This window comes from Thunnus maccoyii, chromosome 18, assembly GCF_910596095.1.
Source record: "Thunnus maccoyii chromosome 18, fThuMac1.1, whole genome shotgun sequence".
In the NCBI taxonomy this organism is placed as follows: domain Eukaryota; kingdom Metazoa; phylum Chordata; class Actinopteri; order Scombriformes; family Scombridae; genus Thunnus; species Thunnus maccoyii.
Window position 1 is genome coordinate 9513941 of NC_056550.1, and position 24748 is coordinate 9538688.

The following is a 24748-nucleotide window of genomic DNA, read 5'->3' on the forward strand; positions in this document are numbered from 1 at the left end:
ACCCAGGCGGGCCGCAGTGCAAGCTAAGGGTCCTGAGAGAGAAGATGAAAAGACTGTGTACTCAGTACATGAACGTAACCAGTTACCCCCCTAAAAACAAAGTAAACCTGCCTAGTGTTGCTCAGAGGCAGAGTAAAGTGTGTGTAGGGGTTGGAATGACAACGCCTTGTGTTGCAAGCGTTACTAAAGTGATTGAAAATATATACATTATTAAAACCTGGAGGAAATAAAAACAGAGCTACTAGTAACCTCACTGGGTCTTCTCATTTTACCTTTTGATCCTTGAAAAGTAGATATAATGTTTGAACATAACTGTGCAGAACAAGCAAAGGACACACACTCAACTGTTTAGTTCCGTTTAGTTTCCATTTGAAGGATCACAAAGCTTGAATCAATCAATCAATGCACAAAATCTAAAAGGTGAGTGATTTGAAGCAGAATTTTTAAAAAATGGTATAGATTTAAAAGCATTCAAACTGTGAAACAGAATTTGTTCTAATTCCTGAAGCATCTTACTTCTTGTCACTCTGACAGGTAACAATCCACTCACTCCTTCCTCTGCATAAAGTAACGGACAGCTAGACTTAAATAAATATGGTTCTAAATAGTTGAAACAGGTTTGTGTTTATTTTGTTATTTAACCGAGCAGCCCCGCTGGATACTCATACATACTTAATCAACTGGTGTTAACAAAAGACATTTGTGTCATCTGTTAAAGTGAAAGCACAAAGCAAGAGTAAAAAAAAAAATGTAAATCCGTATAATTTTCTTTTAATCAAGGAGCAATGCACTCTTCAAGTAAAGCCTTAGCTTGTGTCTCCTCCTCTTTAAATAAATCGACAGTTCTGGTTAGACGTTGCCGGTGCCAGTGCCAGCTGGAGACGTCCGAGTTGAAATAAGAGTTGAGATGGGGTGACCCTGTGTGTATAAACTGCAAAACCATTCACACAAACCAGTCAATACAATCCTTATCAGAAAGTAAAAACACCAGAAACTGTCTTAAATTCACCTTCAATATGAGATATAAGCCCCATCCTCCTCTGGGACGTGGTCACAGGCTGCTGCAGGGCTTCGTCAGGGCAGCGGGGGCAATTATAAATTTGCCCCGCCAGCACCAATGGCAATGGGAGAGGAAGAGCGAGGGGCTAGCTGATAATACGGCTAATTGACTGCAAGGAAGGGAACTCCTCGCTCTCCCTGATGTGCAGGGTCTTGTGGGAGTTGAAGTCTTTGGGGGCCAGTACCTGTCTGCATGTGGGGCACACCTGGCAGTCCAGCTCAGCTGCTGCGTTAGCGTTTGCTGCCGTGGTGGGCGTCTGCCATGCGTTCTTCTTGTTCTTGTTTTTCTTTCCTCCTCCCGCCCCTGACTGTTTCTCCAGCGCCTTGGAGTCTCCGTGGGCAGTCAGGAGCTCCTGCTGTTTGCCAGTGTCAGGCAAGAGCACCAGTAGCTCATTGAAGATGCGGTTAAAGTCATCTCCGAGCAGGTCCTTACAGCTGCGGTGATACTGGACTGCTGATATCACACCCTGGGAACAAAGGGAGAGGATCAGGAGACAGGTGAGCAAAGTAAGTAAGCAGTAACAGTTTTAAGTTCTCTACCTAACCATTTACTCCAGAGCTGTGCAATCATATCAGGTTTTATCAATTAAAATAAAATACAATTAAGAAAGTGCACAATTCCAGGACTAAAACATGATTATTGGATGTGATTGCAACATCTTTTTACAACATTTATAGGATCATATTTTTGTCTTTTGTGTGGCGAGTACCTGTCTGAACTGTGCAGAGTAGTTTTTGAACTGATTGAACTTTGACTCATCATTGTGGAGGTACTTTCTAATGGACTGGATCAGCTCCAGGTTCCTCTGATGGAAGTCCTCTGGCACCACGTAACCACTGCCTGACGCCTTGGGGGGACTGGGGGAAGAAAAAACAAACCAAACAAACATACATACACTTAGTACCTTACAAGCCCAATAGGATCAAGACTTTAAACCCATAATCTTTGTCAAACATACAAATGCATAAAAAGGGTAAGCAGCTTACGGGTTGACTGCAGAGGGAGCAGGCTCCACAACATTGCTGTTGAGGGGAATCCCAGTGAAGCCTGGCGGAGGCTTAGTGGCTGAGATTCCCAGGCCAGGTGGAGGTGCTGGCAAAGTGGTGGTCGGAGCAGGAGTTGAAGCCTTCATCGGGAAGGAGGTCTTGAAGCCTGAGAGATAAACACAGTGTGAGACACCTCTTCTACCACAACAACTGACCTCCCAGCACTGAAATCACCCTTTTTACAGTAAGACATTGGGCCTCATGCAAGAACCTTTTCATATTCTTATTCTAAAACTGACTTTTTTCTGAGAGGTTTGCTTGTATGACTGTTCCAAGTCGGATTCAACAAATTGTCTTAACTGCCCGCACTTGTCGTAAATTGTTTCAGCCTCATGAGATTTGACCATTGGCGTAATCAACGCCTCTAAAATTGCCATATAAGGCGACCTGTTCCGCTCCATTTGTGGGCAAGAATTCATACTCCGCACTCTAAACAAATTGGGGGCAGCATATCACCAGAAAGTTGGGGTGTCCACCCCTATCATTGGAACAAAGAAATGCACAGTACCTGCCATAGGTCTTTGCCCTCCCCACCACACATAGAATTATCACTCACTGATTATAGCATAAAGCTTACTGTTAACAATGAATCTGTGCTATGGCATCGTCAAGATATCAAAATGCTATGGACACATTAGAGCCAGCAGCAAATTACGAGCTGCACAGATCAGTTCATCAGATCATATTCTCCCCGGTATGAAGACAGATGTTGACTGGCCAATCATGTCAGGAGTCGGGCTACTAGCAGCTGAGATGACCAGCTGGTCTCACCCTGCCAGCAGTTCCACACATCTCTGAAAGTGTCGGAGCAAATTTCCAAACAGGCGTTATTTGGATAAACTGACCACATATTGGGAATCTAAATGGTTACTTTCTTGCCTGGAAAAACATTAAAACTTAATAAAAAATGACATAATAAGGGTCCTAGATCAAAAATTACAACTTTTAAGCCTGGCTCAAAATCTTCACCATTGCTGCTGGTTGATGTGATGATTGACAAGAGGTTAGAATACGCCCTCCGGCAGCGCTACTTCTTCCAAGTACATCCAGCTGCAGCCGCAGCAAGAACGTGCAGTATCTACATGACACATCCACTTTACTACATGACACGCCCACTTGATTCGGTTTAGGCATGGGCGGTGGGATGGTTAGGGTTCTGGTTAGGATTAGGATTAGGGTTAGGGGTCAAGGGGGGATTGTGTTGTGTAACATGCCATTAGGATGACAACGTTGGGGGGAGGGGTGTAGTAAAGTGTAGGTTAGGCCAAGTTTGCAGCTAGACCCTTTTCACTTCTTCATTTTCTCATGTTAGACTGAGGGCAGACAGGATGCTACAGTGACTCACTATCGCCTCTTTGAGGTATTACGAGACAGGATGGGCCAGGGCTAGCTGGTTAGCATGCTAACTTCTAAGATCTCTGAAACACAATACATAGATCTTAGATATAACATCAAAACTGTTATTTCTTCATATGCTGTTGATCATTTTAGTTAAATTTTGAATGTTTTAAACTAAAATTCTTACATATAGCAACTGTAAGCCTTAATATTGATGGGACAATCATAGTCTGAATAGCCACTCAGACACACTGTGGGGAAGGGAAATTATCTATTAAGACTCCAACTTCCTGAAGAGATACTTATCGATATTTTTATTTTCAGAGATGAGTTGGGGGGTTTCCAATTCACTTCCAGAAAGTCTGAGTTGTTTGCTTGGAATATACTACCTTGTCTTGTGTAAGGAAGCGCTTACTTCCCTTGCTTGTGAATTATATTGTCAAGACTAACATCAAGATGAACATAATACAGCTCAGAGATGAACAGCACACTAATATTTAAAAACACTGATGACAGTATACAGTAAAACTGATAAGGAGGAAAAAAGAAAAATGTCATATGATCATAAATGAATTGTGTGGATATTAGCATGTTGTGCTGTACCTGGGGGTGGTTTCTTGGTCATGAGGGCAGGAAACTCTTCTTCCTGTTCAAGAGGAGGATTTGTGTTGGGATGAGGTGGTACCACGGTTGGCTCCTTGCTATTGGGTGGTGTTTTCTCAGTAAAGCCATTAACCAATCCGCTCATTAATGGCGCTGTCACTGCGCTGGAAGGCGGTTTGTTCCTCGTTTTCTCAGGAACGTTCTCCTTTTGTGCAGCTGTCTCCACTGAGCTCGTGATTACAGTTGTCGTCATCCCTGACGTTGAGGACACAGACGTAGAGGCAGCAGCCGTGTTCTTCTGCTGTTTTTTCTTCTTGCTGGCTTTTGAGGTAGGGGGATCAGTGTTGGGGGTCAGGTTTGGAGGGCAGGAGGTCACAGTTGAGGGTTTGCTGTTGCCTCCTTTAACGGTGAGCAGAGAAGAGATATCCAACATGGTTGGCACAGAGCGGAACTCCTGCTGCGTCATTCCTCTACTCTCATCGTCTGAAGAAGGAGGGGACCGGGTAGACATGGCTTTCCCAGTATCCCCTACTTTCTTTTTTCTCCTTGAAGATGAGGAGGTCGTGGAGGAGAGGAGCTGGGGGCCAGAGGATGCAGATGAGAGCGGAGGGGTAGGTCTGGAGGAAGGAGGGGGATGAGAGACGGGTTTAGCCGTGGCAGTATGGCTGGACCATGCAGATTTGGTGCCTGCTGAAGTTTTGAGGGGCCGGATTTTGGACACGAGAGCGGGGAAATCCTCCTCTTGGAATGAGGAAGACTTCTTGGGTTGGCTAGAGTACGCCGGGGTCATGGGGGTTGCAACAGCAACAACCGAGAGGCTGGGGAAGTCATCTTCCTTCAGAGCTGCGTGGGGTGCTGAAACCGCTGGAGGAGCTGACTTCACACTGGAGGGACACACACACACACACACACCATAAAACAGAAATTCGTAAGAATTCAGTTCATCAGACTGTATGATAAAGATTTCAGTTTGTACTGTGTGTTAAGGGTTACATGGGTGGGGCGGCTGTGGCTCCCAAAGCTGGGAAGTCATCTTCATCCCCTGGATTATTACTCTTCATGGTTCTCACTGTGAAAGAGGTGACAATAAATACATCAGAACTTATGCTGCTGCTTCTGCAACACTTGAATCATTCCTTACAGCTAAATTACTGACATCCCATAACTAAAATTAAGTATGTAAAACACATACAAAAACAAATCACATGCCTGACACCTTGCAACACATTTCTTTTTCACCTGGAGGTTTGTTTGTTGGTTTGATGTGTCCGGTCCTGTGTCTGGGCTCTTCTGGTTCTGATCTCTCTGTCCTCTCCTCTCTGAGATGTTTGGGAGCACTCCTCTCCTGCGCTGCTCCTCTCTCCTCCTGCCTACGCATTGCCATGGATGCCCTCATAGCAGCTGCCATCTCCCTGTCCTCTTCCTCTCTGCGTGGACAAGCACATGCACAAACACGCTCAAAAGAAAGAAGGAGCCGATACATGACTCAGAATACATTGGAATTTGACTGCAAAAGTTACTAAAATGTGTAAGGTTGAAGAGTAAAACACAGTAAAAAAATTCCAGCACTGGAGAAGCCTTTAAAGACATCTGAAACTGCACAGAAAAAGTATGTCATATACACACACAGTGACAGTTATCAAGCTCATTATAGCATATAGCACATCTTTTTCTGTCCTGCATAGTTACTTTATGCTGTTGGTGCACAGATACAAAGGAATCTGCCTTATAAGACTCAACACTTCACATGCCGAGACTTGATAGTGGCACACAGTCATGAGTCTTCCATCCAGTCAACACAGCTTTGTTAATTCAGACTCACCGGGAGTATCTCCAGCTCTTCTGTCCCCCGTGAGGCCTTCCTCTTCCTCCTCGATTCTGACGCACCTCGTCATAGTCCTCGCCTGTTATCATACCTGAGGAAACACACACACACGCACGTTTTACTTCATATTCACTGCCTCCAAACTACATAGTATATATCAGTTAGTGGAATGGCAACATTTGTAAAAACCCAGTCCCAGTAAATGTATAAAGATGAGGTCAGACAAATACAACAACGTCCTCGCCAACCTTCATTTCTCCTCTGTTGTCTCGGGGCGTAGTTGAACTGCAGGTCGATGTGGCGGTTCTGTCGAGCCTCTGCCCGGTTCTTGCTGTGCGCTGCAGCCTTGTGAGCCTTGTAGTCGATCTCTGTGCGGAATGCATGAGTGAACTGCTCTGTGGCGCATCGGCCTTCCTCGCACAGATAGTGACTTTCTCTGAAGTGCTCGCTCAGGTACTGGTAATCACTGTGGATAGCAGAACAGCAGGTTTCTTTTTTTGTGTGTGTGTACAACACAGAATTTGGAAGTAATTACAAAATTATGAATAAATGCAAAGAAACTAAATGACTTCATGGGGTTTCTGTGTGTGTATATGTTGGTTATCACACCTGTAGTACTCCTGGGAACCGTCAGCATCACAGAAATGGCAGAAGTAGTGGTCCCTTCTCAAGTGTTTAAGCAGCTCATCATTGTCAAGGTAACGGTCATCGCAGAATTTGCAGAGCGGGTGTCCTCTGTGACTGGTGTCGTCCGGGTCTCCATGTGCTCTGTGACGTGCCAGTTCCTTACGGGTGTACCACTTCCGCTCGTGGGAGAAGATCTGATGGGAGAGGTGAAGTTTAAAGTACACGCCGCCTGACAGCACTGTGATCTTGACTTTCTGTACTATTTTTACTTAGAAGATGAAAAAAAACCAAACATCTGAGCTGACGAGGTGTTCATCAGAATATCAACAGTTGTGCTCAGGAACAATTAATTTCAACGTGGCTTGTTTCAGTGCTGAAGAGTACATAAACAACATTTACAATATTTGGAGATAAAAATGTTTTTATATGTGCTTAAAATATCCAAGTAAGTTCCAAAAAGTAGTTTCTACTTTATTTACAAGAAGGCAGTAATCCAGTGTGTGGAGGAGGAGGGCTTGCAGGTTAATGCTGCAAAAATAGATCTGTCCATCAATACACGCATAATGTAGATCAAATTTCTAAGTGATTTATAAATAGCTAAAAAACAACTAGGGCTCTGAACAAATGGATGTATTGATAACTTTGAAACATCTAAGTAAAACTAACAATATTTTTCCATACCGCATGCTGCTCTGACTTTTAAATTACACCAAAGATAAAGTCAGAGCCACAACTAAACCTTAAACTAAACTGAAATTAATTCTGCCCTCACACTGACTTCAGAATGGTTTACAGTGTCATTTTTCTATTCTGGGGTTGTTAAACTGGGGCCAAACACTTTTAGTTATCAGTGGTAAGCTTGACAATGGTTTGGTTTCTCCTTTAGTCAGTAAGTAATAAAAATTTTTCAAATAACAGATCAACAATGTGCTTGTTTTTGCTTTAAACATAACTGAAAATGACACTGTACTGTGTAATATATTCTGTAATAAACTAGTGTTGCAGTTTATGGTGAAGTACCGCTGTCAGGAAAAATGCTTTGGAGCCCTCATGTGGTGTAAAAAGTAAACTGTGTAATGTGACCAAATGCATTTTATTTTTATTGTTTTATATAATTATAAAAACAACAATTTATATTTTTTTCCCTGACTTATTGATTCTTAAAAATTAGTTGACCTCACATCCATGAGACGTCACAAGAGCTCTTTATTTGCTATCACCTGACCTTGTAGGAGCTACACCCTGCATGTGCCACAAGGGCTGTATCTCTGTGGTATTACACCAATCATTATTCGTAATTAGGACCCTGATCACTGACCAACAAGCCCCTGGATCATCTGGCAGGGGGTGAGAATACCTTGAGATGCTTTGTGCAGAGCTTGCAGCAGAAGAGCTCATGCTGCTTCCTCATGTGGTACTCCAACTCCTCAAACTTGGAGAAGACCTTAGGCTCTGAACAGCGGAGGCACTCTGGCAGCAGCAGATGCCTGATACCACACACACACACACACAAACACACAAACCAAGTGAGTGTTCAGACAGAGTCGAGTTAAAGCAAATGCACAATTAGAAAGTACAACCTCAATTAAACAGTCCAGGCACAATAATGAAATTAATTCAGAATATACAGTCAAATTGTCTTAATTGTAAAGGGCAGCCTGTCAACAATATAAAAACTCTTTAGTCAAATAATCCTACAGGTTATTGGACGATTTCTACTGATAGTTGATGCAGACAAATCACTGCCTCTGTACCTGTCTGCTGCATATTAACATAAACACAATTGTTCACACACTGAATGCGCACACTTTGGTCAACACCAACAAACACACTTATCACTGATTAATTCATCAAGCTACTGTCTACTGAGATAACAAGGGGTTATTCTCCAACCATGGTACAATTGTATGATAGTATGTTGTAATTTAGTCTTTCTGTCAGAGAGATGTAAACTTTGTAGTGGGAGAGCATAGCATGTATGTCTAGATTTAACAATTTATCCATTTCTGACACAATTGAACTTTGTATTTAATTATTTTGTATACAAAGACCCATCATTATGTGTAATGATAGCACCATTAATCCCTCTGAACTGTTGTCACAGCAATCATTTCTTTGCCACACATGTGTAAACAGTTTGTTAGACACTCAACAAGCATGCAAGTGCCAAGAAATCAGGTCTCTTCAGCAAAAATCTTGCTGCGCCAACCAGCTTTCTCTTAATCACTTCCCTGATAATGGAAAACACAAATCTTTGTCAGTTTCAATGGCAACACAGTCATAAAGTAAGGAACACTGCAGTACCTGTACTGGGCATGGATCCTCTCATCACCAAAATAGATGTCATGCTTCTTCTCACAGGGGAACTGCTGGTAGGGCAGAGACAAAAACGCCTCCGGTCTCTTCACGAACACCACCTGAGAACAACATGACAGACATCTTATGTCACCCATACTCTTTAGGGAAGGTTGGCTGTATAATAAAACAGTAGAGCACTATTTCACAGGATTTACAATCTGAGGCAGCAGACAAGTAGGTGAAATACTGTGCTAGTCAAGATTTTAGTACATCAAAACATTTATAATCAGAAAACGCTGCTCCTGCACCACCTCTCTGTCTAAAGATCTTATGTAATGTGTTAGGTACCCTTTGGAATGTAATGAATGCATTCATCTTATGAAACCCAGACAGTAAAGAAGGTTGTACACTATATTAATCCAGCTATAACAGTAGTTACCAATAAACTTACTGCATTTCACAACATCTATCTATCTATCTATCTATATTCGCCAGTTGATGACAGCTAGCGTTACTTTTAAATAGTATGTAGTGAGGCCTTTATTATTATGACACTGTCTTACTGGGTTGACAAGTTGGCTAAAGTCCACATTTAGCTACCTGTATCTGAGAGGAATGATTTCCACAAGGACAGGGTGACTGCCAGACAGACACGCCGGCTACCTTTAAAAAGGTCTAACGCTAAATACACACAGCAACCGAGTAACAACTAGCAAGTGCTACCATTTAACGTGCTCCCAATGGTTAAGGTGAGAAGTGACAGCTGACAAATGTATTGACAGATCACTGAATCACTAATCAATTGTCACATTAATCATCTAAACGAGATCAGACTAATAAACCCTGTTAGACTGGCACACTGTCAAATGCTCAGTCACGAAAGCCCATTTGTTAGCTAGTTAACTACCAGACTGGTGCCAACTACACTGATGGATAGCGTTAGCTAACTTAAGCTAACGACACCTAGAAAAAAGTAGTCTGAGCTGTCAATAGACACCATTTGTTGGTATGTTCTGTTTACCAGCACGAGTTTCACTTATTATAAATCCCGTTAAGAATTTATCAAACATACTCTGCTGACTTTTCCAAAAATAAAACTACCAGCACGATGCGGCCTAGCTAGCACCACCAGGCGTCATCCCCGAGGCACAGTAGCGGCGGACTGCGTACCTTGTCGAGCTCCTCCCGGCAGACTGCGCAGTACTTCTGCTCGCACAGCACCCTCATTTTGGTGGAGCAGCGGTAACACACCGGGTGATCGCATTTTCCTAAAGCGAAGATATCGACTTCTTGACAGCACAGAACGCAGTGCTTCTCTGTTTCCTTTGTTGTAGTTGAATCCATGGTGGTGAAAAGGCACAAATAAACCTTAGTGCTGTTTGTTATTAGATAGAGCCTCTGCAACTGAAGTGCTTACGTAATTGTGAAAGTCTGAGCTACTGCCGCGTCAAGTAACTGCTGTACCAGCGATTTGTATAGTATGTGGATGGAGCAGTCACCGCTCCACTGCAGTGGTGCTTAACCCTATCGCGTGTGTATCCATCTGCGCAGTCGGTCATGACAGTTCCACGTGTGTACCGGACCGGTCTGTGCTGCTGTTATGAAACTGGTCTGAGAATTATTAACATATGCTTTTAAGTCCTACAAAATACATAATTCATCAAATAAATAAAAATGAAGATTTCTGAGTTGTAATTGGGAGAGGACAACATTTGATTTGATTATTTTAATAAAAAGGATCAGTGTGTGGGATTTAGTGGCATCTAGCAGTGAAGTTGCAGATTGCAACCAACCATGCTCCCCTCCCATAGTCCCCTCCCATAGACTGTCCCTCCCTTGTAAAGCGTGAAGAGGAACCTACGGTGGCCGCGAAACTCGCGGAAAAACGCGAAAGGCCGTCTCTAATGCCTGTATTTGGTTTGTCCGTTCTGTCCTACTGTAGAAACATGGCGGTGCAACATGGCGCCCCCCATTAAATAGGACTATGGATGTGTTATAAGAGCTCTTATAATACGTCCATGAAGAGGACCCGCTCCCCCACTCCTTATGTCGACAGAGAGGGCTCATTTTAAGCTAACGAAAACACAACAGTCCTTATTTTCAGGTGATTATACACAAATTAAAACATACTTTTATTATAACTGTATGTTATATTCCATTTCTGCCAAGTCCGTCCTGCTAGATGCCACTAAATTCTACACACCACACCTTTAACTGGGCTAATTAGATATTATTTGCACTTTTAAGGAACAATGCACTTTCCTTAACTTTTAATGGTTTTGGCTCTCTTATATTTCATGTATAAATATACAGTTCATATCTCCCTCAACAACTGCTGTTAAAGTGCTTACTGGTTTTATTAGGGACTGAGCCTAAGGGCGAGGACCCTATTGTTAGGGCCTGAGCCCCAAAGGGGCGAAGACCCTCTTGTATCTGTTCTGTTCTGTTTCTTTCTTTCTTTCTTTCTTTATTATCTCACCACTTCAGACCTAAATTTGACTCCATAAACATGTTCAAAAACTCCAACCAAATTTGGCACACACATCAGGTCTGGTGAAAAATTTGATAAAATGTAAAAATTAACCCCCAAAGTGCCAAAATGTGCTCGATAGCGCCACCTATGTATCTAAAATTGCTGCCACGGCCCGTGGTATGTCATAGAGAGATCGAACCAAAACTCAATTATTCGTCTCGTCAAGACCTACAAATCAGATGCTGACACCCCTACCGAAATCCAACAGGAAGTCCGCAATATGCCCATGACAGTATGACTTTGTGCCAATTTTGGACCCCGATCAAACACTATCTCCTCCTAGGGCGTTAATTTTGTCTCTACACACCTGACACTACAAATTCAATCAAACTTTGATCAGGTCATGTGGGTTAAAGGTCTTTACTTTTCTAAAAATAAACTTGATGAAAATTAGGAAATTCATTTGTTTTACACACAAACTCATCAAGAGTTTTGTTTACTAATTGAAATTCAATTGAATGGGCCCAAAACAGAAAAAAAAGTTGTTAAAAACTTTGTAATAAGTCAACCGGTTTGGATTTTGTAAGCCCTGAAAGTTGCAGTGCCACATGTACAACACAATGTAAACCAATGGGGAGGCAATCTATGGGCATGAACTTTGAGTCAAACAAAGGCTTCTGACGTCTAAACTATAAGTCTGACCACTTTCAAACCTGTATCAATGGATTCGCCACAAAATTTCCTATTTATTATGATTTTTAATGTAAGATTTGGCCAAAGTCATGGGATTTATGAGGAGATTTCACAAGAAGTGTTCTTTAAAATCCTCCTCTCCAACTGCTCCTGCTGATGTCACTCCCTCGGTGCTGTGAAACATTCCGCAATACACACTCATTATAAAATCACAGGAGGAGCAAGAAAAGACTCTAAAACTCACACTCTAATATCTCAAAAACAATAAAAGATAGAAAAAACATTTAAATTCAAGATTTGTAGGTCAAAGTCTCATGACTCATTTAAAGTTCAAATGAAGTCTGTATCTAAAACTATGTGGAAGCAGTAAATGTTCAAAAAGGTGTGGGTTCGCTCACACTCTCCATTCAAATCAAACTTTGACCAGGTCATGTGGGTTAAAAGTCTTTCCTTTTCTAAAAATAGACTTGATAAAAATTAGGAAAATAATTTGTTTTACACACAAACTCATCTAGAGTTTTCAATTGACTAATTGAAATTCAAGTGAGTGGGCCCAAAACTTGCATGATGAAATTCTCATCCTGTCAATCAATCTTTCAAAATAAAAGCACACCACACTTATAATAAATATCCCTCATTTTTAAAAAGCAAAATGATCTGATCCCGACAGGCCAGAGTACGAGGTCCCGACCAACGGTGCTTGCAGCTTCAATTAATGAAGCAACACCATTGCACTATGAAGGGTGTGCTGCTTCACAATGTATAAAATCCTCTTACGTTTCTGCTGTACTTGTATGCTGTAGTTCATATGTACGCGCGCAGTTTCAATTTTACACATCAAATCTCCAAATAGGACAATGAATCAGTCAATGTGTCTATATACCAGTATGAAATGGTATATTGCAACAGTAAACGCATTTAAATTTAAAAAAAGAAAAAAAATAAGCTATGCTGCCTTGATTTGACATCAGATGATGTGTTCATTTATGCGTAAAAGAGAAAGTCTACATACTTCATTTCACTGGAACAGAAACTCAGAAGTGAGTTTCCTTTAATCTGATGGGCAGATTGCCATGAAAAGGAACTTGAGCATGTTTACACTCCTTTGATGGACCACAGACTCAAGAGCTGGAACACTTGTCATGCATACTGTGTAATGTACAGCACTGCGAATGAGAGCCACTACACTTTAGGCTTATTGACTTATAGTCTTATTCTTTTACTTTTTTCTCTCAGAGAGCAGATATTAAGGCCTGTGTTTCCTGTTTGCCAAAAGCTCAAACTCACCTCCACCCAGTTTCCTTGTCTGTGTCCAGCTTCCAAAGCAGTATACAGCTACACTTTAACATGTCCGTCTGGCTGAGAAAAGTCTTTGTTTGGATTTGGATGTAGGAATAAAATAATAATAAAAAAACAGAAAATGTGCTTAAAATGTCAGAGAGCAACATAAACTTTTGTTCCTGTAATATGACGAGTTGTGATTACAAGGCTTTCTTCTCATGGTGCTATGGGTTCATTTTTTAATGGTTATCAGTCTTCCATACTGGTAAATCTCTTTCAAGCCCCTTATCATCTAATCAAAAGCTTACAAGTGTCAGAGGGATGTATAAAATGTTATTTCTTGTTAAAAGGTCCTTTGAGGTTTCTTGTTGAAACAAGACGTTGGATCAAGACCCAAGTGCGCTCATTCAAAACTATGAACCAATGGGATATACCAGTCACAGAGATAAGTGCTTTATTGGTTGAAGTATTTACAGGATGAGGTCACTGTTAAATATTTACATTTCCATGAAAGTGACAGGTTTCCAGGGAAGTTTCTCAGTGCCTTCATATGGTCAAACATCCGTGGTTGTGAAATGTCTTGCTAGCTAGCGATTCTTGTAGTGGCTGTTGTTCAGTCCCATGACTTTGAAGGTGCAGCTGGCAATCTTCTCATAGAGAAGGAACATGAGGGCAGCAGTCAGCACCGTCTGCAGCAGCTTGGCCTCCAGGCCTTTAAAAAGACCCAACATACCATACTTCCTGCAGCAGGAAACCAAGGTTAAAACATCAGTATTAATATGTGTAAGAGAAGAAGTAGTGTTGACATTTATTCATGCAGATGCTAAATCATGTATTGTCTTTCTGTACACACAAAAACTAAAGAAGGAGTTGCATGATTATGGCTATAATAATAAATATTGTGGTTAAAAAGACAATCTTCAGACTGCAGGAAAATCTGATCTTTTCCTCACATTAGTTTTTTTTAAGTGACTGTCCACTTATTTACAAGTCATCAGGCTAGATCACATTTTATAGCTAATTCCTTGCAATTGCAACTGCGACAAGTGTTGAAGTCAGATGCATGCTTCAACATTGCATTATACACTTTATCTAAATACAGGAACTGAAATGGAGCAGTAAAATTATTTGAAAACCTAAACACATAATCTGTGTGTGTGTGTGTATTGTGCACCCACCTCACTCTATTGACCAGCAGACACTTGATTGTCCTTAGACTGGACAGTAGTTTTGACCTTTCCGTTGACTCGTTGAACTGACCAAACTGGTAATTTAAAAAAAAAAAAAAAAAAGATAAAATATGTCAAATTAAGCTTAAAGGTTTGTTTAAACATCCAATGTGCAGAATGTGTGTGTGTGTGTGTGTGTGTGTGTGTGTGTGTGTGTGTGTGTGTGTGTGTGTGTGTGTGTGTGATTGTGATTGTGGCATATATCCATTTTCTCATGGCATACATTTTTGGCAGAAAAATGAGAAATTCCCAAATTGATGCAATTTATGTGCAACCCGTTAATCTCAGTGTCACTGAATCGCGTCTGTGATGAGGTTTTACTGTAATTACACATTAACAAAATATACATTTTAATTAACTGCAGGTCTGTTATTGTATACATGTGAGCAAGGACCCAGAGACATAGACATACAAAAAAACCCACCCTAAGTATGGATTGTATAGTCTGCAGTGGGTATGTGATGGTGGTGGCGACAGCTTTGGAAACAGCGCCGATCATGAAGACCTCCAGAGATGACAGCTTGGGAGAAGAAGAAAGAAACTTGTCACTTTTCTGTCTGACACAAGTGTTTTTGTGCAGTTTTATATTACCATTGCTATAGAGACTTTAAGATCTTTCACTTATTCACTTTACTAAGTTTCACTCATTCACTTTACTAAGTGAATAAGTGAAACTCCCCTCTTATCCACCATCGCTCCAGTAGACAGCAAAAATGTCAGAATGCACGTGGTGTGAAAGTGTTCAGACACACATGCTCACCGTAAACTGTCAGGTTACATCTGCCTCCATGTTCCCTCTGACCTCTGCTTAAGCCTCACATGACTCATGTGGACAGAATTACCAAGTCTCATAACGAGAGTCTACTCATCCAGATAATGGGATGTCCTCAAATAACTCCTCTCCTTTACACTGTCATTGCAAGCCCATATGTATGCATTTTCATTTGTATTAAAACCATGATGTAGCAGTTTTGTTTCACTGTAACATTACTGCATTATTATTATTATTAAGCGTAAGCAGGTTTTACAAGTTTTCAATGAATCGACAGCTGTAGAAATAATGGAGGAGTGTTTGAAAAGTTTCAAGATGAGTCATCTGAGCTCATATAGGGTGTATTAGCTCAGTGAATTTTTTTATCCTTATTATCCAACACACCCATCATTCCTCCCTCTGACGTACTTCTCTGATTTCAGCACATCTTACCTTTCCTTCAAATGTTCAAATGCACATGTACTCCTATCCCTCCCTCATCTCTCTCCCTCTCTCTCGTTCTCACTCACCTCCCTGGGAATTCCTCTCCTCAGCTGCCTTTTCAGACCTTCATAAATCATGAACTGGATGGCAGGGTTCAGCACCAACAGCAGGGAAGGGAAGGTGCCGTTCCACAGTGCTCCCACACCCTCGTCACGGATGATCTGCGCAAATGCATCTGCAAAAGTAATAATAGCCATTATTGGAGAAAGAGAGAGAAAGAGAGATTATATCCCAAGAACATCCAAGTATGCCACTAAACATCAGGAATACTGACTAGGGATGGGCCAGTATCAAATTTTACAATTATCATAGGTAAAAATATCATGATTAAATGTTATTATCATGATAAAGTTTTCTGAAATCCGACTGTTAGTGCTAAAATATAGTTAATTTACACAATGATCTAATGGAAATTAGGTTGTTGACTGGAAATCACTTTAAATGCAGCTCAGTGTCTGTGTCTCTTATATGCACCCATTCATATTTTGAAAACACTCATGAATTTTTCATAATGAAACTGAGCGATTGATTTCTGGAGTGCAAGAACTTTGTAGTAAGTGTTATCCGCTGGGTGTCCATATCACTACTAACAAACACAAGCAGAGCTGAAGCTGACCAGTGAGGAAGAACATGATGTTTGTGATCTTGACGCAGGGAGTTTGGACTCTTTCTCAATTTAGTCAACATTATGACTGAACACCTGAAAGCTAGCCACACTTCAGTGGGCTCACGGCTAATGTTATAATAGGAAGTCATGGCCTGAGTAGCCATAGCTCGACAGACAGGAGATTGGTTCTCTGGGCTGTCTCTGTTTGATCAGTCCAGAGTGCCTTCCTTGGGGCTAAACAAAATAAAACTGCTAATGAAGGCAGGAGTGCTGCTCTGTGTTTACTCTGAAACAACGATAATCATGGTGATGAAAATGGTTGCTGATACTGATATCGTCAGAGTGTTTCACCTCAGCACATAGTAATAAGGTACACTGGCACATCTCTAATACTGACTCACAAAAGAGCATTCTGTATGAACATGACCAGACAATGACCATTTACCCAAAATGCCAGAGTAGTTGGTGGGGTGTATGTCTGCATTGCGGAACTTGGAGCCCTGAAGCTTCAGCCTGGTGTTGACCACCCACAAAGGAGTCGTGACAAGTACGTTTATAACACCTAGAGAGACAAGGAGGCAGTTGAAAATCAAGACTGTGACAATATTTGCAAATCTTTTAGCATTGTCTCTCTAGAAGATCTGAATAATTCATTACACATCATGACACAATGAAGATGGCTGACATTATTCTCCTTGGCTGATATTAATATGATATGCAGAAGTCTCTGCTGATCAAATACATTTTCTCATGCTGAATCATGAGGTGTGACTTTGACTATCAAGATTTGAGACTGCAGGAGCACAAAGGAGTGTGAGTGTTACGTTATTCTTGGTGTTATACACCGAGAGCATTACATACTTAACCTCTGGTGACATATGGACATTAGTGTTGAAAACAAAATTAGAAAGGAAAAAGTTAAAAGGTCACACTGCTTAATCATGAGAAAAGGGATATGGACTCCAATCCCAAATTAGATGGACATACTGGTCCTGAGTAACTAAAACAAGGTTTTAAGGATCTGGACAATGACCATCTCACCTGCAGCAATGCCTATGATTAAGTCAGTGCTCGGTGCTGACTGATGTCCCTTCAGCCACCTAGCCTTCAGGCTGTGAAAGCAGTAGAAGTAGACAAAGTTGGAGCAGCATAGGCTGCAGATGACCGGGAACCAACCTCTGTATGGAGCTAGTCTGCAGGGGGGACAGCAAACACAGGAACATGATCTTAGAGCACTTCTACTGCTAAACAGATGAGGGGCTTTGACAGTTCTGCTGGAGATGTGAGGTGCTTGTGATGTATTGGTGTCTTTGTGCAACATACTTGTTTACAATCTACAGAAACTGTTTGACCTCTATATAGACAATGTATGTTGTTGTCCATTTGTTGTTTCTATGTGTATATATCTTTTTTTTTTTTTTTTTGCTTGTATATAATAATCATATGTTTATGTTTACATATCTATGTTCAGCTTTGTTGTCCTTGTTTTGCCTGTATGTCCATGTGTATCTCCTGAACATTGTTCTATGTAAGTAGATTAAGAGCCACTAGAAACCAGAGTCAAATGTTTCAACTTTGGTGTCTTAATTGGTAATATTCAAATGACTCTGGGTGCACCGTGAGAGCAACATTGGCTCCGTTTCTACATACAGTAATAGTCAAAAGTTTGGATACTTCCTCATTCAAAGGAATGGGAAGGTGTTTGATACTGTATATAAACTGACAAAGCTGACACATAAAATCAAGACTTTACTGGCAAGCAATGAGGGTTCAAATCGGGTCTAAATTTCACTCACAGTCCTTCCTCTTTGACAATTTCTGCTAGAACGGCTGGAGTTGATTTGGCCTTCCTCTTCTCATCCACTGGACACAAACAAGAGACAGCTTGTTTTAAATAACATCATTACATCGATTACTATAATAACTGCAAATAAGAATACATTTCTACCACTGCTCACCTTGAAGCCTGAGTCTGGCAGTGTCCAGAGGGAAGAATACTGTCATGGCTGTCACACTTCCCTAAAACAGGCTACAGTCAGTATTCAGTGGAAAGACTCAGTTTTTACATGCCATTTTGTTGCATATAGAGGAAATCTTACACCAAGCATCATTTAAATATCTGGCCATTTAAAGTGGCACAAGTGAGAATATACAGAAACACAAACTTGGAAAGAAGATACTGTATTTTCTAAACTATGATACAAAACTACTCAATTCGGCAGGGTTAACAGGTTATATGTAATATTAGCTATTACTGAATGGAAAGTTTGATCCAAACTTTTCAGGATTTCCGGAATTAGAGTTGTTGTATTTGGCATGAGGCGATATCAGGTCTAAAATATTACATCTTGAATGGAGTCTTGTTTGGCAGTTATAAAGCGTATGAGCACGAACTATAAAGTCATAACTATTGTTGCCATTATAGCCCTAAATACAGAAATAAATATGAAACCACTGAGTTAACTTACCACAGCTCCTGATACAGCGTGAACCAAACTCTCATATGAGAAAACCTCGGAGCTCATTTTGACCACGGTTATTTATTAATTTTATGCTTCCAACCTGTTGTTCGACTAAAATAAACCTGACAACCAATTAAGAGTCTAAAACCAAACAAATGTGGACGCCTCTCCCTGCTGCTGGCTGCTGATTTTGGTGCTTTGCTTCCTTGTAGCTGACTTGTAGACGTTTATCTGCGGGGCACAGGGGCATTATGGGTAATGAAGTCCTCTTCACTCTACTCTAATGGCGCTCATTTGAATCAAATTTCTTTAAAATTTAAATAAAGTACCTCAGTTCAGCATAAAAAATCCTTTATTCCTTGTTATTTTACTCTTTTAAAAATATTTCAGGATCAACAAAAGCAGGCAAACAAACCTTCTGTCAGACTAGAAAAGAAAACAATGTCCTCATAGAAGTAATCAAGAAATAATGCATTTTAGGCTCGGATATAACTTTCTGCATTAAACCAGTCGCACTGGTGTTATTAATCAGGATGCTACTCAATCTACTGAGCATCATGGACAATACCTCTCAACCCTCTTCATGCCTTCTGGGAATACAGTAACACAGATGCAGCTTTCTGTACATTTATTTTAATTTCTAACATAATAACCATTACTCTGTACATGCATTGCATTATGATTTTTGCTTTGCATTTTCCCTCATTTTATTGATTTCATAAAATACTATGTGCAACCATTATATTGGGCACAAAAAGTTCCTTGATTTTGCTTTCAGTTGTGCAGAAAAAAAACAAGCAAAGTTCGCGAGAAAAAGTCTATTTCTAACTGAGAAGTAACCTACGATGTTCCTCTCGTTTACATAGTACTGTTAAATACACAGGTGCATGCAATTCCCTTCTGTTTCCAATCCATATTTGCATTGCATATAAATTAACTACCTAATTAACTTTAAGTATGATCTAACACTTTGAAAAATACTTCTCAAAGATGCAAGAATGGATAACAGCTACATACATCTCCTGTCCATGTTAAAGTGAAGAATGTGTTTGCAGCAATCTAACAAACATCAACTGTGGACTGTCACTGACTAGAAAATGGATCAAACTACACCGCCATGGTGGTTGGGTACACCAACAAAAAAATAGGTAACTGACATGTATGTAGTTTGTATTTTTGTATTGATCAGTATGGTTCAAAGTTTTAAAACAATAAATCATTGACAAGACCAAGAAAGTGGGTGAATACTTTTTATAGACACTGTGTGTTAAAATGCAAAAAACATACAGTATAGTAGGCTTTGGCTGAGCTATGCAGTGTGTGACAAAACACGTTGATTTAACAGCATTTTCATAGACAAAACACAGATCAACTTCTGCTGGTCAGGCAACCCTACCAGGGATAAGTGAGAACATTTTCATTAATTGAGTCAACAGACACTTAATAGCAGAGACTTTTGACAAAAATAGTCACATATTAAAAAATAATTTCACTTAGTAGAGGGGAATGTGGGAGAGTAAAATGAATGACATCAACCAAATCCCCTTTATCAACATAAACTTGAGCAAGGCACTCATTTCTCAGCTTTTGCAGTGAAGCTGCTTTAGTGGCAAACTGTGAAAGACTGGTTGTAGTGGGCAGCTCCCAGTTGAATCAGTTTATTAAAAGAGCAGGAATTAAGATCTGCACACAAGCTTGTTCGTTTTTAAACTTAATGTGTGTTTGTGAGTTGTTTGTGAGGGAATTATGGTACTGGTCCACTTCCATGTACATGTATGCTATTTAAACGTAACACAGGTGTTCACTGAGATGAAACATGCATGCTGAACATGGCTGTCATAAGTAAACTGTTAAAATAAATTAAAATAAATATCATTATCCCACTGAACCCCATCAGTCTCCAGCCCATTCACTCAGCCACTCCTGACACTGCTTCCTCTGCTCCTCACTCTCCTCCTCAGTCCTCTGCTCCCTTCTTCCTTTCTTTCTCTCCTGCTCTCTTCTTGCTCTCACTTTCTCCTCCTCTTTGATCTTCCTTTCCGCCTCCACCCTCTGCTCCAGCAGGGCATCCACGGTGGCCTTCAGTGTCCGCAGTGAGCGCTGTGGGAGCCACTTGGGATCCACTTCGGAGAGGAAGGGGTCTCCAGCGGAGACGAGCAGGGGCTGGGGTTCCAGAGGGATGTGAAGAAGATGCGCATGCAGCATCATGCGGTAGGGGGAGTCATCTGTTCCCGAGCTGTAGGTGAAGTCCCCAACGATGGGGTGGCCTATTGCGCTGCAGTGGACCCTCAGTTGGTGGGTACGGCCTGGGGGAAAAGATAGAGGTCAGGAGCCAGGCAGGGAAAAAGAATTTTCATTTCAATGAGACACATCGTGGGGTAAAGACAATTCTTTCTTCAGGTCCTTTATCCCAAGTATGTATCTGGTGCTACATAGAATAAGAGGGTACCTTGGTGTTAGATAACAGAGATAACACAAATAACACCAACTTAAAAAGCAAGAAGGACTGTAAAAAAGTTATGTAGCAATGATCTTTTCCCCCTCACAGTTGCTAAATCATGTTTTGCAATTAAATCCTTCATTTCCCTTGTATGAAAAGAAGTAAATGCTTCTACCAGTGAGTGGCTGCAGCAACACCTTAGTAACAGGGTCTCCATCATACAACCCAAACTCCAACACTGTCAGCTCAGTTTGGCAAGGCTTAGGGTTCTCACAACCTGCCGAGAAGGAAAACAAAAAAAGAACGTGTCCGTAGTTATGTTTCCATTTAAATCGCTGGTGAATTCTACACAACCTTTTGAAATGTAAAACGTAAAAAATAAATTAGTTGCGTTTCCATCAGCCTGGTTGAGTTGAATGAATAGGCAAGCAGTGTAAATAATACAGTCAATCATTCCATGTCTGCATCGTCCAGTATTTAATCCTTAATTTCCGTCACTATTTATCACCTTGCTATGGGGGTGAAACCCACAAACACATGCAAAAAATGTACTGGACACATTTTGTGGTTTCAAAAAGTGAAAGTCTGGCTTATAAGAGATATCGTTGCTCACTTGAGTTCTGTCCACATTCTCAAACATAAACACACACGGTGCAAGAAAAGCCAGGTTCATGTACCCTCTGTTCCCTCAATACACATCATGTGTGTTTTGCCCTCTGTAGAGTTCTTGCCGATGGAGAAGTCCAGAGTTTGTGTCTCTTCTTCCACCCAGCCACGTAACTGGAAAGCAAAAAAAAAAAAAAAGGTACTTATTTTACTCCCTTCCAGATATTTTTAATCAGGCACAAATTGAAAAATATATTAATTATGCAGTTTGACATACAAACAAACAGACATACAGTAATAACTATGTTGTGTGTGTGAGTGTGTGTCACTGTGTTTGTGTACTATACCAGGGCGAGGTAGGCCTTGGTGACTGTGCGGTCCTTGAAGCAGCGGTAGGCTTGGCCGGCAGCAGCCTTATTGAGGGCGACACAAAGAGCCCCACTGGTGGAGAAATCTAACTGATGACAGAACCTGGTGGGAAGAGAGAAAGATGATGAGAACAGAGGAGAAGAGGCTCCTGGGTTTGAATGTGACCATTGCCAGCAAAGACCACTCTCCATGGAGTTAAAGCATTTTTACTGAACTCACGTAGGTTCCCTCTGGGTGCTCCAATTATCAAAAAATAATCAGGTAAATTGGAATCTCTAAATTAACCACAGGTGAGCCAACCTAATCCAATTTCTCTCTCATACAATGCTGTAAAACTACTGGTAGCATCTGATTGAAATTGCAGTCTGAGTGAAGTCCTGTTAGTTGTGATGTAGCTGATGCTGCACTGTGTCTAACCTGAATCCATAGTAGGTGCTGGGGTCAGCCAGCTGAGGGAAGCGGTGCCGGAGTTGTGCCTGTACGGTGTGTTTCTCGTACCACATCTTGCTGTCAATGCGAATGTCCCAGTGCTTGTCCACCACAATGTAGTCATCACTCTGGTACAGCACATGCAGGCTCTCCAGGCTGGCAGGCTCTGTGGTCATCGTGTACAGCAATGAACGAAGAGAACTGACACAACCCTGAAGAGACAAAGGTGGTTGTCTTGATATTTCACTGAGTATTTATGTGTGTATTTAGCTTATGGAGAGTAACTGAACACATTTCCTAGCAGTGATAACAATTATTCTGACAGAATAACACAGTGGAGCAAGACGGTTTCTGTATTAAGTATAAATAATGTTAGAATACCCTATTAGTAAAAAAAATATCTGCAAAATGTACTCAAAGTATCAAAAGTGAAAGTATTCATTGTGTAGAATGGCTCATTTGATATCATATTGTTTTAGAGATTATATGATTGTTTTCTATTACTGATGCTATACTCAAGTAAAGAACCTCAAAATTGTACTTAAGTTAAGAGTTAGTGTACTTAGTTTCTACAGAGGCAGAGAATACGATTCACAATTATAATACTGGCAACATATTCTGAAATGAAGTGACTGATAAGAAAAGTTATCACTGACAACGTTGTTAAGCAGCTTCAGCAGCATTAATTAAAGTCAGTGTACTATAAACATATACAGGACTGTAAGAGGAACAGGTGATTGGTGGCAGCTTGTCTTGTGCCTCGGTTAATTGTCGTATTTCTTATTAATATAAGTAGCATTTGCCAAGAAGTGTAATACATGCATGCCCTGGAGTGACATCACCCCAGCTATTCTGCTTCACAAACAGGAAGATAACTTTTTGTTTGGTAGCATGCACTGGTTTGCTAGCGACTGTATGCTAACACCATGACATATTTAAAACTACTAGCTATCTATTACAGTCATAATACCGCGTCTGTCTGGACAGATGTTTCGAGATTAATGTGTAGTATATTTTTCTGACGTACCGAAAGTAAGCGTTCATCTACATGGAAACACACACATGTAAACAAAAGTGGTGTTGAAGTGCTGAACACTGCGAAGCTTCTTCTTCTCTCTTTAATATGGCGGATAACTAACCAATGTGAAATCTACATAGCGCCTCCTACTGTGCTGGAGGGTACAACATCATTTGTGCGTATTCCAGGAGGTGGGATTATTGAGGGGTTTTTTTTGTTGATTGTTTTGTTTCTTCGTCAATCCATGTCACAGATTTGTGACTCTAAGCTCTCCATATGGTTATCTCTGTATGCCTCACAACAAGAGGGTGCAAATGTGACCTTTCTGTGATCAGTTTGTATCTGTGGTTTTCCTCTAGATCGGTAGTTCACTGCCTTTTTACCTCATTGCACCTTAAAATGAAGCAGTGTAATCTTGTGACACCAAACTGCATGTTGCATGTCAATGAGCTGCGAGTAATTCCACTAAAGAGTGATTTTTCCTTCTCAGTTTGTTTCTGTTAGATCATTTTAGAGAGTCAGAAGAGGTAAAAGTATCAAGTAATTAACAAAAAAACACGTCATAGCAATAAAAAACCACAGGTGTAACTAATAACATTATTATTGCCTGCATATAGTTATCCCATACAGTTTCAGGGTGGTGGTAATGTGCATGTTGACTCACTGGCATGGCTTACTGGGACGCGTCATCATCGATGTTATTAGTTTCACCCACATATGTTCGGTAATTGTTGTGCTCAGGTTGAACATCTCATTAATTCATGCTTCCCTACAGTTAAAAACCTGACCAGCCATTTATTTTGTCACATTAACAGTATAAAAAAACTCAAATCCTAATGCTCATATGTGCTTGATTTTACACTTTGATTGTGCAAGTCCATGCCTGATATCACATCCAACAAGCTACAGTACTGTAATCTCATTTCCTTTACTAAAAATTTTACCAACATAATAGATTATAGCCTGTACTACTGCACATTTTGTATGAATTTAACCTGAAATGTAAGTGACTTCACACAAATGTTTATTGCATTTGTTTTCATGTGTTTCTGCACCGTCAGTAATGTTCCAGGTCACTCACCCGTTATT

General features: G+C 40.8%; 3 protein-coding genes across 4 annotated transcripts; all 3 read right to left on the bottom strand.

The window, feature by feature from the left end:
• Window positions 1-342: 342 nt before the first annotated feature.
• On the bottom strand, window positions 343-10515 carry znf598 (zinc finger protein 598). Of its 2 annotated transcripts, XR_006092235.1 has the most exons (13): window positions 9968-10515; window positions 8804-8916; window positions 7857-7986; window positions 6482-6693; window positions 6121-6338; window positions 5870-5963; window positions 5287-5474; window positions 5041-5116; window positions 4048-4931; window positions 2047-2212; window positions 1770-1917; window positions 1010-1526; window positions 343-931 (listed from the first exon to the last, which is right to left on the bottom strand). XR_006092235.1 is itself a non-coding variant. In XM_042391834.1 (12 exons), exons 1-12 carry the CDS (start codon window positions 10139-10141, stop codon window positions 1146-1148), a joined length of 2784 nt encoding a protein of 927 aa, XP_042247768.1. In that variant the 5' UTR covers window positions 10142-10515; the 3' UTR covers window positions 343-1145. The 2 variants fall into 2 exon arrangements, 1 of the variants encoding a protein (XP_042247768.1); XM_042391834.1 differs by having other exon boundaries at window positions 343-1526.
• Window positions 10516-13681: 3166 nt separating this feature from the next.
• On the bottom strand, window positions 13682-19043 carry slc25a17 (solute carrier family 25 member 17). Its single transcript, XM_042392878.1, has 9 exons — window positions 18804-19043; window positions 18294-18354; window positions 18132-18198; window positions 17377-17528; window positions 16781-16897; window positions 15755-15903; window positions 14898-14993; window positions 14423-14508; window positions 13682-13985 (listed from the first exon to the last, which is right to left on the bottom strand). The coding sequence occupies exons 1-9, from the start codon at window positions 18858-18860 to the stop codon at window positions 13832-13834; spliced, it is 939 nt and encodes a 312-aa protein (XP_042248812.1). The 5' UTR covers window positions 18861-19043; the 3' UTR covers window positions 13682-13831.
• Window positions 19044-20034: 991 nt separating this feature from the next.
• rpusd1 (RNA pseudouridine synthase domain containing 1) lies at window positions 20035-23778 on the bottom strand. Its single transcript, XM_042392883.1, has 6 exons — window positions 23669-23778; window positions 22630-22853; window positions 22191-22314; window positions 21915-22017; window positions 21413-21514; window positions 20035-21103 (listed from the first exon to the last, which is right to left on the bottom strand). The coding sequence occupies exons 2-6, from the start codon at window positions 22815-22817 to the stop codon at window positions 20691-20693; spliced, it is 930 nt and encodes a 309-aa protein (XP_042248817.1). The 5' UTR covers window positions 22818-22853; window positions 23669-23778; the 3' UTR covers window positions 20035-20690.
• Between the last annotated feature and the right edge of the window lie 970 nt (window positions 23779-24748).

Bases quoted from the DNA above. Each gene is read 5' to 3' on its own strand.
- znf598 (XM_042391834.1), bottom strand. From the start codon at position 10,141: ATGGATTCAACTACAACAAAGGAAACAGAGAAGCACTGCGTTCTGTGC. The intron at 8,917-9,967 runs GTACGCAGTCCG...TGTTGTTCTCAG, and splicing joins GCCGGGAGGAGCTCGACAAG to GTGGTGTTCGTGAAGAGACC. The intron at 1,527-1,769 runs GTACTCGCCACA...CTTTGTTCCCAG, and splicing joins ACTCTGCACAGTTCAGACAG to GGTGTGATATCAGCAGTCCA.
- slc25a17 (XM_042392878.1), bottom strand. From the start codon at position 18,860: ATGAGCTCCGAGGTTTTCTCATATGAGAGTTTGGTTCACGCTGTATCA. The intron at 17,529-18,131 runs GTGAGTGAAATT...TCCCCCCTGCAG, and splicing joins ATTGTCAAAGAGGAAGGACT to ACTAGCTCCATACAGAGGTT. The intron at 15,904-16,780 runs GTAAATGGTCAT...TTACTTTTGCAG, and splicing joins CAACTACTCTGGCATTTTGG to ATGCATTTGCGCAGATCATC.
- rpusd1 (XM_042392883.1), bottom strand. From the start codon at position 22,817: ATGACCACAGAGCCTGCCAGCCTGGAGAGCCTGCATGTGCTGTACCAG. The intron at 21,515-21,914 runs GTACATGAACCT...CCTTCTCGGCAG, and splicing joins GTGTATTGAGGGAACAGAGG to GTTGTGAGAACCCTAAGCCT. The intron at 21,104-21,412 runs GTAGAAGCATTT...CTTTTCCCCCAG, and splicing joins GTTGCTGCAGCCACTCACTG to GCCGTACCCACCAACTGAGG.